This window comes from Narcine bancroftii, chromosome 6 (genome assembly GCF_036971445.1).
Source record: "Narcine bancroftii isolate sNarBan1 chromosome 6, sNarBan1.hap1, whole genome shotgun sequence".
In the NCBI taxonomy this organism is placed as follows: domain Eukaryota; kingdom Metazoa; phylum Chordata; class Chondrichthyes; order Torpediniformes; family Narcinidae; genus Narcine; species Narcine bancroftii.
In genome coordinates, this window is record NC_091474.1 from 127,120,646 (window position 1) to 127,132,857 (window position 12,212).

Here is a 12,212-nt window from a genome sequence, read left to right on the forward strand (position 1 = left end):
TGCCTCCACTTAAAAAGAACGCGCGTAGTTTAAATAAGTGGCAGTTACTAGTTTACTTGCTTGGTGAGGAGAGCCAAGGCAAATAGCGCCTTTGGAAGACTACACCAAAGAGTCTGGAAAAACAACCAACTGAAAAACCTCACAAAGATAAGCGTATACAGAGCCGTTGTCATACCCACACTCCTGTTCGGCTCCGAATCATGGGTCCTCTACCGGCACCACCTACGGCTCCTAGAACGCTTCCACCAGCGTTGTCTCCGCTCCATCCTCAACATCCATTGGAGCGCTTTCATCCCTAACATCGAAGTACTCGAGATGGCAGAGGTCGACAGCATCGAGTCCACGCTGCTGAAGATCCAGCTGCGCTGGATGGGTCACGTCTCCAGAATGGAGGACCATCGCCTTCCCAAGATCGTGTTATATGGCGAGCTCTCCACTGGCCACCGTGACAGAGGTGCACCAAAGAAAAGGTACAAGGACTGCCTAAAGAAATCTCTTGGTGCCTGCCACATTGACCACCGCCAGTGGGCTGATAACGCCTCAAACCGTGCATCTTGGCGCCTCACAGTTTGGCGGGCAGCAACCTCCTTTGAAGAAGACCGCAGAGCCCACCTCACTGACAAAAGGCAAAGGAGGAAAAACCCAACACCCAACCCCAACCAACCAATTTTCCCCTGCAACCGCTGCAACCGTGTCTGCCTGTCCCGCATCGGACTTGTCAGCCACAAACGAGCCTGCAGCTGATGTGGACTTTTTACCCCCTCCATAAATCTTCGTCCGCGAAGCCAAGCCAAAGAAAGACTCCCCTCCAAATCACTAATGCCCCCCAAACATACATTCTGGCGCCAACCTTGTGTGGGTCTTTGATGATTGCTGCTGCTCTCCGACAGCATCATTCCTTGTAGATGTACTGAATAGTGGGGAGGGTTTTGCCTTTGATGTCATTGGAGGGCTTTACGCTCAGGGGAATTGGTGTTCCCATACCAGACCGAGGTGCAGCCAGTTAACGCTCTTTCCACTATACATCTGTAGGAATTTCCTAGGGTTTCTAGTGTCATACATTCCAAACCTCCGCAAACTCTTGAGGAAGTAGAGGTGCTGATGTACTTTCTTCGCGATGCCATTTATGTGTTGGGTCAGAAAGGGTCCTCTGAGATAGTGACTCCCAAGAACTTAAAATTTGCTCCCAGGGCAGGAATAGCAAACACTAGAGGACATATGTACAAAGTGAAGGGAGTAAAGTTTTGGGGAGACATCAAGGGTAAGTTTTATTTTACACAAAGAGTTGTGAGTGCCTGAAATGCCTTGTCAGGGATGGTGGTGGAGGCTGAAACATTAGGGGCATTTAAGAGACTCTTTTGCAGGGACATGGATGGAAGAAAAACAGAGGGTTATAGGTTGGAAGGGTGTCGTTCCCACACTGATCCCACTGCCCTGCTCTCTCCCCACAGCCCTGTGTCAGTCCCCACATTGATCCCTACTTACAAATAAATTTACAGGTACACTACAGTATCCCATAATAGCATTGCTAAGTATATAATGTGTTGTTCGCATAATGTCCACATTGCATAACACCTAATTTCACAGAACGTATTGTGGACATTAAACGGCTCATACCCGTATACGGTTCAGTACTATCCACAGTTTCAGGCATCTGCTAGGGGTCTTGGAACATATCCCCTGTGGATAAGGTGGGGGGACTGCTGTATATTGGTCAGAACAGTATTGAGGGCCGAAGGGCCTGTACTGTGCTGTAATGTTCTATGTAATGTCTTTCAAGTGAGAAAATTTACCATCCTGGTCTGGTTTGGTTTATGTGCGATTTATTCCCATAGCAATGTGGTTGACTCTTTCATGTATGCTGTGAAGTGAAGAAAAAATTCATTCAGTTACATCAGAACCATCATTTTAAGACCAAATAAAGATAAATTGGGCAGATGATCCAGCAATGGACAAAGTAAATTAATTTCCTGGCCAATTACTTTTCTTTGTTTTGTAATTTCTTGCCTCACCATATACAGGCTGAGCAACTCAAACAGCGCTACATGAGCAAATCTGATTTGGAAGTCTCCACTGCACAACAAGCTTTGCACCCAGTTCAGCAGAATATTCAAGAGCTGCAGCGCAAGGTAAACAACACTCCATAGCAACACCAGGGGGATTTTTAAAAAAATCTTTGGACCAGTGGCAGGGAAACAAGTCTGCACTCTCTCAACAGTAAAACTGCTCTGTTAACCAGTACCAGGTAAATCACCCAAGTTAAGTGTGCTGCCTGCTGAAGCAGGTAAACCTTCCTCCACTATAGTCTATTAGTTTACATCTGCTGCACCACTGCTAGCTCTGTCCTCCTAAACAGTAGTGTAGTTTTCCTTGGTGCTGCTGCCTGGGAATAGGAGGCTAAAGGAATCATGTAGTTACTCTGCACTGTGAAGTGTATGCAACCTTTAGCCCAAGTTATTTAAAAAAAAATAAGTGATCATATTCTTGTGATGTATTACTTTCCAGGTGATATTAGTTTCTGATTTATTAACTGCTTTCGAATACATAGCATGGAGGTTAGTGACCACTGGTGTTCCTCTGAGATCTTTTCTGGGCCCCCTCCTCTTTGTGGTGTAGTGAAAGGGAGGGTTAGTAAATTTGCGGGTGACATGAAAGTTGGTGGCATTGTGGATAGTCTGGAGAGTTGCCAGAGGTGACAAAGGGACATTGAGAGGATGCTGAGCTGGGGAGCTTAACCCTGTAAAGAATGGTGGTTCATTTTGTTAGGTCAAATGTGATGGCAGAATACAATGTTAATGGTTGGAGTTTGAGCATTCTGGATGAACTGAGAGATCTTGGGCTCTGTGTCCATAGTTCATGTTCAAGTTAATTATTATTGTACAATTGTAAAGTACATCTGAACGAAATGACATTCTTTGATCCTCAGTGTAAAAACATGGACACATATATATAGATGTAGCACACATATTTACAAGCAATTTATATGAAGTCCAAAAATAAAAATAAATAAATATTGTTAAATAAGGGTACATTCTCAAAGGTTTGAATGAACAGTTCATCAGTCATTCAGCAGTCTCATTGCCTGTGGGAAGAAGCTGTTTCTCAGCCTGGTGGTTCTGGCTCTGATACTCCTATATCTCTTTCCCGATGGGAGTAGCTGGAAGATGCTGTGTGCGGGGGTAGGGGACCTCACTGATTTTGTGAGTCCACTATAGACAACGGTAACAGTAAATCCCGTCGATGGAGGAGAGTGACACCCCAGTGATCCTCTCTGCTGATCTTATGACCCTGTGGATTGACCTCCAATCTGATGTTCTACTCCAAATGTACCATACTGTGATGCAGCTTGCCAGGACACTCTCGATAGAACTCCAGTGGAAAGCTGACAGGATGGTAGCTGGTAGCCTTACCCACCTCCATCTTCTCAGGAATTTGTAGATTCTGTTGCTCCTTTCTGTCCAGTGAGGCGATATGTGTCCAGGATAGGTCACTTCTTAATTAAACTCTGAGGAACTTGGTGCACTCCACTAAGCTGTTAATGTGTAGTGGAGGGTGGTCGACTCTGGTCCTCCTGAAGTCTGCAATCAAGTCCTTTGTCATGTCCGTGTTGAGATTCAGGTTGTTATTCTCGCACCATTTCACGAGATTTTCCGCCTCTTCTCTGTAGTATGACTCATCATTGTTGCTAATGAGCCCAACTACTGTGGTGTCATCCTGCACATTTGATTACTGTTAGAGCTGGATCTGGCATTGCAGTCGTGGGCCATTAGTGTGAACAAGAAAAGGCTGACCACACAGTTCTGAGGTGCAACAGAGCTCAGTGGGTACTTGACATTCTGCTGCCCCGGACAGACGGTGATCTTTCTGTAAGGAAGTCCAGAATCCAGTTACAGAGATGGGTGTTGAGTCCCAGAGAGAACTCCATCTTCATGAGCTTCTGGGGTATGATCATATTAAACGCCGAGCTGAAGTTAATGTACAGCAGCCTGTACTCCAGGTGGGACAGGACAGAGTGGATGGACAAGGCCGAGGCATCATCAATGCAACGGTTTCTGTCTGTACACAAATTGAAATTGGTTCATTGTCTCTGGGAATTGCACCTTTTTTTTTAATTTTTTATTTTTCACACCATAAACCACATTGACCATGATACATACATTTTCCTTTTCAAATATATACAGTGTCATTTTCTCCTCCCCCTCCCTCCTCCCATCCCACCCTCCCTACCTCCCCCCCCATCCATTTAAAGTACAAAATCTAAGATACATTAAACCAGTCAAACAATGTTGTCATTCAATAAAAATAAACAAGAAATTCCACTGAGTCAATTATTTTCATTTCCTTCTCCTTTCGTTAATTTAGGTAGTGAATGTCCCCGGTAGGTTTTCTCTATTGTGTTTCATGTAAGGCTCCCATATTTGTTCAAATATTTCAATATTATTTCTTAAACTATATGTTATTTTTTTCTAATGGAATACATTTATTCATTTCTATATACCATTGTTGTATTTTCAAATTATCTTCCAATTTCCAGGTTAACATAATACATTTTTTTGCTACGGCTAGAGCTATCTTAACAAATCTTTTTTGTGCACCATCCAAATCAATTTGAAATTCTTTGTTTTTTATGTTACTTAGGAGGAAGATCTCTGGATTTTTTGGTATATTGTTTTCTGTAATTTTATTTAATATTTGGTTTAGATCTTCCCAAAATTTTTCTACTTTCTCACATGTCCAGATTGTATGAATTGTTGTTCCCATTTCTTTTTTACATCGAAAACATCTATCAGATACTGTTGGGTCCCATTTATTTAACTTTTGAGGTGTAATGTATAGCCTGTGTATCCAGTTATATTGTATCATACATAACCTCGTATTTATTCTATTTCTCATCGTTCCAGAACATAATTTCTCCCATGTTTCCTTTTTTATCTTTATATTTAAATCTTGTTCCCATTTTTGTTTAGTTTTACCATTTGTTTCCTCATTCTCCTTTTCTTGCAGTTTAATATACATATTTGTTATAAATCTTTTGATTATCATTGTATCTGTAATCACATATTCAAAGTTACTTCCCTCTGGTAAACTCAGACTGCTTCTTAATTTGTCCTTCAAGTAGGATCTCAATTGGTAATATGCCAGCACTGTATCTTGAGTTATATTGTATTTATCTTTCATTTGTTCAAAGGATAATAATCTATTTCCTGAAAAACAATTTTCTATTCTTTTGATCCCTTTTTTCTCCCATTCTCTAAAGGAAAGGTTATCTATTGCAAAAGGGAGTAACTTATTTTGCATCAATATTAGTTTTGGTAATTGGTAATTTGTTTTATTCCTTTCTACATGAATCTTTTTCCAAATATTGTATAGATGATGTAATACTGGAGAACTCCAACGTTGTACCAATTTTTCATCCCATTTATATAATATGTGCTCAGGTATCTTTTTCTCTATTTTATCTAATACTAATCTAGTCCAATCTGGCTTTTCACTTGTTTGATAAAAATCAGATCGGTATCTTAATTGTGCGGCTCTATAATAATTTTTAAAGTTTGGCAGTTGTAAGCCTCCTCGTTTATACCATTCTGTTAATTTATCTAGTGCTATCCTCGGTTTCCCCCCTTTCCATAAAAATTTCCTTATTATTTTCTTTAGCTCCTTGAAGAATTTCTCTGTCAAGTGTATTGGCAATGCCTGAAATAGGTATAATATCCTTGGGAAAATATTCATTTTAATACAGTTTATCCTTCCTATTAGTGTTAATGGTAAATCTTTCCAATGTTCTAAATCGTCCTGTAATTTTTTCATTAGTGGTTAATAATTGAGTTTATATAGATGGCCGATATTTTTATTTATTTGTATACCTAGGTATCTTATTGCTTGCATTTGCCATCTGAATGGTGATTCCTTCTTAAATTTTGAGAAATCCGCATTATTCATTGGCATTGCTTCACTTTTATTTACGTTAATCTTGTAACCGACACTTCTCCATATTCCTTCAATTTCTTATATAATTCTTTTATTGATAGTTCTGGTTCTGTTAAGTATACTATAACATCATCCGCAAATAAACTGATTTTATATTCCTTGTCTTTTATTTTTATCCCTTTTATATTATTTTCTGTTCTTATCAATTCTGCTAGTGGTTCTATAGCTAACCCGAACAATAAGGGTGATAGTGGGCATCCCTGCCGTGTTGACCTGCTTAAGTTAAATTGCTTTGATATATATCCATTTACTGTCACTTTCGCCAATGGCCCCTTATATAATGCTTTAATCCAATTAATATACTTCTCTGGTAAACTGAATTTTTGCAATACTTTGAATAAATAATTCCATTCTACTCTGTCAAAGGCCTTCTCTGCGCCTAAAGCAACTGCTACTGTTGGCACTTTACTCCCTTCTACTGCATGAATTAAGTTAATAAATTTACAAATATTGTCTGTTGTGCGTCTTTTTTTAATAAATCCAGTTTGGTCTAGATTTACCATTTTCGGTACATACCCTGCTAATCTGTTTGCTAATAGTTTAGCTATTATCTTATAATCTGTGTTAAGTAATGATATTGGTCTATATGACGCTGGTGCGAGTGGATCTTTCCCTTGCTTTAGTATTACTGTAATTATTGCTGTTTTACATGAATCTGGTAAACTTTGTGTTTTATCAATCTGGTTGATTACTTCCAGGAGGGGAGGAATTAATAAATCTTTAAATGTTTTATAGAATTCTATTGGGAATCCATCCTCTCCTGGTGTTTTATTATTTGGTAATTTTTTTATTATCTCTTGTATTTCTACTATTTCAAATGGTTCTGTTAAATTATTTTGTTCCTCTATTTGTAATTTTGGTAGTTCAATTTTGGTTAAAAATTCATCTATTTTCCCTTCTTTCCCTTCGTTTTCAGTTTGGTATAATTGTTCATAGAATTCTCTAAAGTTTTCCTTGATCTCCGTTGGATTATATGTGATTTGTTTGTCTTTTTTCCTTGATGCCAATACCATTTTCTTAGCTTGTTCTGTCTTAAGCTGCCATGCTAGAATTTTGTGCATTTTTTCCCCTAATTCATAATATTTCTGTTTTGTCTTCATTATGTTCTTCTCCACCTTATAAGTTTGTAGTGTTTCATATTTTATTTTTTTATCTGCCAATTCTCTTCTTTTAGTTGTATCTTCCTTCATTGCTAATTCTTTTTCTATATTTACTATTTCCCTTTCCAACGGCTCTGTTTCCTGATTATAGTCCTTCTTCATCTTGGTTACGTAACTTATTATTTGCCCTCTAATGAACGCTTTCATTGCATCCCATAGTATGAATTTATCTTTCACTGATTCCGTATTTATTTCAAAGTACATTTTAATTTGTCTTTCAATGAATTCTCTAAAATCCTGCCTTTTAAGTAGCATGGAGTTTAATCTCCATCTATACATTCTTGGAGGGATGTCCTCTAACTCTATTGTCAATATCAAGGGTGAATGTTCCGATAATATTCTAGCTTTATATTCTGTTCTTCTTACTCTATCTTGCATACGAGCTGATAACAAAAATAGGTCTATTCTTGAGTATGTTTTATGTCTACCCGAGTAATATGAATATTCCTTTTCATTTGGGTGTTGCTTCCTCCATATATCCAAAAGTTGCATTTCTTCCATCGATTTAATTATAAATTTGGTTACTTTGTTCTTTCTGTTAATTTTTTTCTCAGTTTTGTCCATATTTGAATCCAAATTCAGGTTCAAATCCCCTCCTATTAATATGTTCCCTTGCGTATCTGCTATCTTCAAAAAAATATCTTCCATAAACTTTTGATCTTCTTCGTTAGGTGAATATACATTGAGTAGATTCCAAAACTCTGAATATATCTGACATTTTATCATTACATATCTCCCTGCTGGATCTATTATTTCCTCTTCTATTTTAATTGGCACATTTTTACTAATTAATATAGCTACTCCTCTTGCTTTTGAATTATACGACGCTGCTGTTACGTGTCCTACCCAATCTCTCTTTAATTTCTTGTGCTCCAATTCAGTTAAATGTGTTTCTTGCACAAATGCTATATCAATTTTTTCTTTTTTCAGTAAATTTAGCAGTTTCTTCCTTTTAATTTGGTTATGTATTCCATTAATATTTAAAGTCATATAGTTCAGCGTAGCCATTTCATACTTTGTTTATCTTCCCTTTCCGTTTCTCTATCATCACCTTTCCTTCTTATCCATTTCTGCTTTCTTGTTTTGAACAATTTATAAGACAACATTTCTAAAACATCAAACATTTTCCTTATTCTCCTATTTAAAACTTCTTTAACCCCCATTCTCCCCTCCCCCTCCTGAGTTGCCCTTTATCCCTTGTCGGGCAACCACATCTCCCCTCTCCATTTGGATTTGCGAATTCACTCGCAAATGTCAACTGATTTTGTAGTGACCATAACTCCTCCCCACCCAGCCCCCCCCAGAAAAGATTTCAATTTTCATATGTAACAAAGGTCACTCTTTTAATTCCCTCCTTATTCCCTCTTTTCCCTTTCCCTCCCTTATTAATTCTTGTCTATACTCTATATATTTTCCTCTAAATACGGATACATTCATGTATACACACTATATATATACACACATATACCTCTTTACACACATACATATAGTTCGTGGTCATTTTTATTCTCATTACATGTCTTCATCTCTCTGCTCGTTTTGTAGTTGTTCTGCAAATTTCCTTGCTTCCTCTGGATCCGAGAATAGTCTGTTTTGTTGCCCTGGAATAACTATTTTAAGTACCGCTGGGTACTTTAACATAAATTTATATCCTTTTTTCCATAAGATCGTTTTTGCTGTATTGAACTCCTTCCTCTTTTTCAGGAGTTCAAAACTTATGTCTGGATAGAAAAAATTTTTTTGACCTTTATATTCCAGTGGCTTTTTGTCCTCTCTTACTTTCTTCATTGCTTTCTCCAATATATTTTCTCTTGTTGTATATCTTAAGAATTTTACTAAAATGGATCTTGGTTTTTGCTGCGGTTGTGGTTTCGGGGCTAAAGTTCTATGTGCCCTCTCTATTTCCATTTCTTCCTGTAATTCTGGTCTTCCCAGGACCCTGGGGATCCAATCTTTTATAAATTCTCTCATATTCTTGCCTTCTTCATCTTCCTTAAGGCCCACTATCTTTATATTATTTCTTCTATTATAGTTTTCTATTATATCTATCTTCTGAGCTAACAGCTCCTGTGCCTCTTTAACTTTTTTATTAGATTCTTCTAATTTCTCTTTTAAGTCTTCTACTTCCATTTCTACAATTGTTTCTCGTTCTTCCATATTTTCCACTCTTTTTCCTTTCTCTGATATGGCCATTTCCATTTTATTCATTTTTTCTTCTGCATTCTTAATTCTTCTTTTTATCTCATTAAATTCTTGTAATTGGCATTCTTTCACTGATTCCATATATTCTTTAAAAAAAGATACATCCATTGTCTTGCCTTTCTCTTTTTCTTCCACTTCTGTTCTTCTTCTTCTTCCTCTGGATTGACCATCTGTTGTTTCCTTGTTTTCTTTTTACCCTCTTCTTTCATGTTGTCGTTATTGTCTGTGTTCTGCACCTGCTGCTGTGCTGCAGGTGTCTCTCTCAGCTGTGGAGATTGACTCCGCAGCTGTTTCCCCCTCCCGTCAGTGTGTTTTTTTTCATGCGCATTGCGCACTTTTACTCAGCTCTGCGAGCCATTTTTGTAGTCCCGAGCCTGGGACTTCCACTGACCTGAGGGAGCGGGCTTCTCTCTCCGCGGCGGGCCTCTTCGGACAGGTAAGGCCTTCACCTTCTTCTCCCGACGTCTTTCCTTCTTCTTTTCTTCCCGTTGTTTTTGGTTTCTCTTTCTTCGCTGCCATTTTCTCCACACTTTTACTTTCACTTTGTTTTGATTTTTATGTTTGTGCCTTTGCTTTTTCTCTATCTTTTTTTTACTTTTCTGGAGAGGACTGGAGTTCCCCTACCGGCCACCACTCCATCATGTGACTCCCCCTTCTACGAATTGCACCTTGATGTGTTTCATCACCAGTCAAAGCATTTCATTAAGGTGAAGGTCAGTGCCACTTGGCAGAAGTCATGAGAACTGTTAACTGTCGCCCTCTTTGGTACTGGGATAATGATGGCTGCCTTGACTTCTACAGTAAGGTGTAGATTGAAAGAGACTCCTCATTCCGATCAAAACTGGGTCCCCGAGCCTTGGACTTCTACAGTAAGGTGTGGAAGATGTCTGTAAGAACCTCCATCAATTAGTCTGCATAGTCACTCAGTACCAGACTGGGTATGTTGTCTGGTCCTGCTGCCTTATCTGGGCTCACCTTAGGGGTTCTACTTACCTCATGGCTAGGCAGGGGGGCTGTTCTTCAGGGGAGAAGAAGCTTTCTTCATCATCAGCCTGTTCTTCTTGTCGAACTGAGCCTAGAAGATGTTCATTCTGTCTGGAATGGACTTGCAAGGTTGACCTGTGATAATTTATAGTCTTGTTCCCTTGCCATATGTACAGCTGACCATGTATCTTCTGTGTGTACCCACACTTACCTTCTGGGTTGCACAGAAGAATTCAACCCTGGCTAATCTATGTGCCATCTTGTTCCCGGTCCGGAAGGCAGCATCATGAGCTCTGAGAAGAGCACATACCTCTAATTCCAACCATGGTTCTGGTTTGCCCTGGTTGTGTAGCGTTTGATCTCTATGATACCCTCAATGTAGTTGCTAATGTAGCCAGTCACTAAGCTCATGTACTTGATGTTCACATGGCAATTGTAGGTGGCTGCCTCCCTGAAACACCTCCAGTCCATGGCCTCAAAACAGTCCTGGAGCAATGCTATGTACTCCAACCCCTGGCTACATACTGATCTGCTTTTGTTTGTTTTGCTAGTGGTCTATATGCCAGAGTTAGCAGGATGGATACATTGTCCAAGTAACCAAGGTGGGGGCGAGGGGCAGCCTTGTTCACACCAGGAGGTTAGTGAACACCTGATCTAGGATGTTCTCTCCTCTGCTGCTGAAGTGAGCATGCTGTTGAATTAGTGGCCGAACAGTTTTCAGGTTCTTAGAGCTATACAAGATCTTGATTAGACCCCATTTTGAATATTACCGGAAAGATGTGGATGCTTTTGAGAGTGTGCAGAGGAGATTCAGAAGGATGTTTCCTGGTTTGGACTAGCACTAAGAGTAAACTCGGTCTTTTCTCCTTGGAGCAATGGGGTGGTGTGGTGGTACACCACTGGCCTACTGCAGGGGGAAACCTCTGCACCTGCAGAAGAGCATGGGGACAAGACAACACCTGGCTGGCTGTCAATCACCCAACCTGAATGGACCAATCCCCACCCGGTCGGGTGTCAATCACCCTCTGGGATATAAGCTTGAGCCGACCCTTCGAAGACACTCTCAGAGTTTACAGTAGCACAATCTCGTGTCTGGGTCTGTGGAGGTTTACGTCGAATAAAGCCTTTTGTACAATCTTTTGGTTTTGTGTGTTTGCTTCTGACTGACAGTGCACCACAATTTATTTGACGTAAATTTTAAAAACCTGCTATGGAAAAGCTCCTGAGTGTCGGGAGCCTCGAAATTGACCCATGCCACCCTGAAGCACAAACACGCTTCGAGATCTGGAAGCACTCAGTCGAAGTGATCATTGAGGCTCACACCGACAACATCCTGGACTCCGATTGAAAGAGACTCCTCATTCCGATCAAAACTGGGTCCCCGAGCCTTCCAGGCTCTCAAAGACTGCACCGGGTACTCAGAAGCGATGAACACCCTTGAGACCATGTATAAACCTCCCACGAATGTGGTCTTTGCAAGGTATCTCCTGAGTATCCGACCCCAACAACCCGGGGAGGCGGCCGAGTCTTCCTTGGGAGCCCTGCATGAGTTGGCCCGACCTTGTCTGGCTGAACCCGGGATAAGATAAAGGGAGGTCGAAAGGCTGATCAGGGCTGCCTATGTCCGAGGGCCACCAGGCAAAAGCTGCTGGAAGAAAATATCTACTCACTGGCCAAAACAGTGGTGGTAGTCCGAACTCTGGAGGCAGCAGCCCTGGACACCGAAGCTTTTGATTCCAGGCTCCCTCAGGCCTCCTCGTGGTCAGCACATTCGGCTGCTGTGGCCCTGGATCAAGCTGGGGAAGAAAACCTTGCTCCTGTGAGCTCCCAGCACCCCTATAAGTACTGTGGGTCCTGGTGTGAGTCTGATCATCGATC

General features: G+C 40.3%; 1 protein-coding gene and 1 long non-coding RNA gene across 6 annotated transcripts in view; one reads left to right on the plus strand and one right to left on the minus strand.

The window, feature by feature from the left end:
- The window catches only part of shprh (SNF2 histone linker PHD RING helicase), a 116,186-nt gene that overhangs the window by 54,848 nt on the left and 49,126 nt on the right, over positions 1–12,212 (plus strand). For all 5 annotated transcript variants that reach the window (XR_011340291.1, XR_011340290.1, XR_011340289.1 and 2 more), the window contains exon 17: positions 2,022–2,129. Coding sequence is in view for 2 of the 5 variants with exons in the window: in XM_069886034.1 (XP_069742135.1) it covers positions 2,022–2,129 (108 nt within the window). In the remaining 3 variants the exon portion in view is untranslated. The remainder of the gene's footprint in view (positions 1–2,021; positions 2,130–12,212) is intronic.
- Positions 1–12,212, minus strand: part of LOC138736466 (uncharacterized) — a 43,006-nt gene that overhangs the window by 21,995 nt on the left and 8,799 nt on the right. The window lies entirely within an intron of this gene.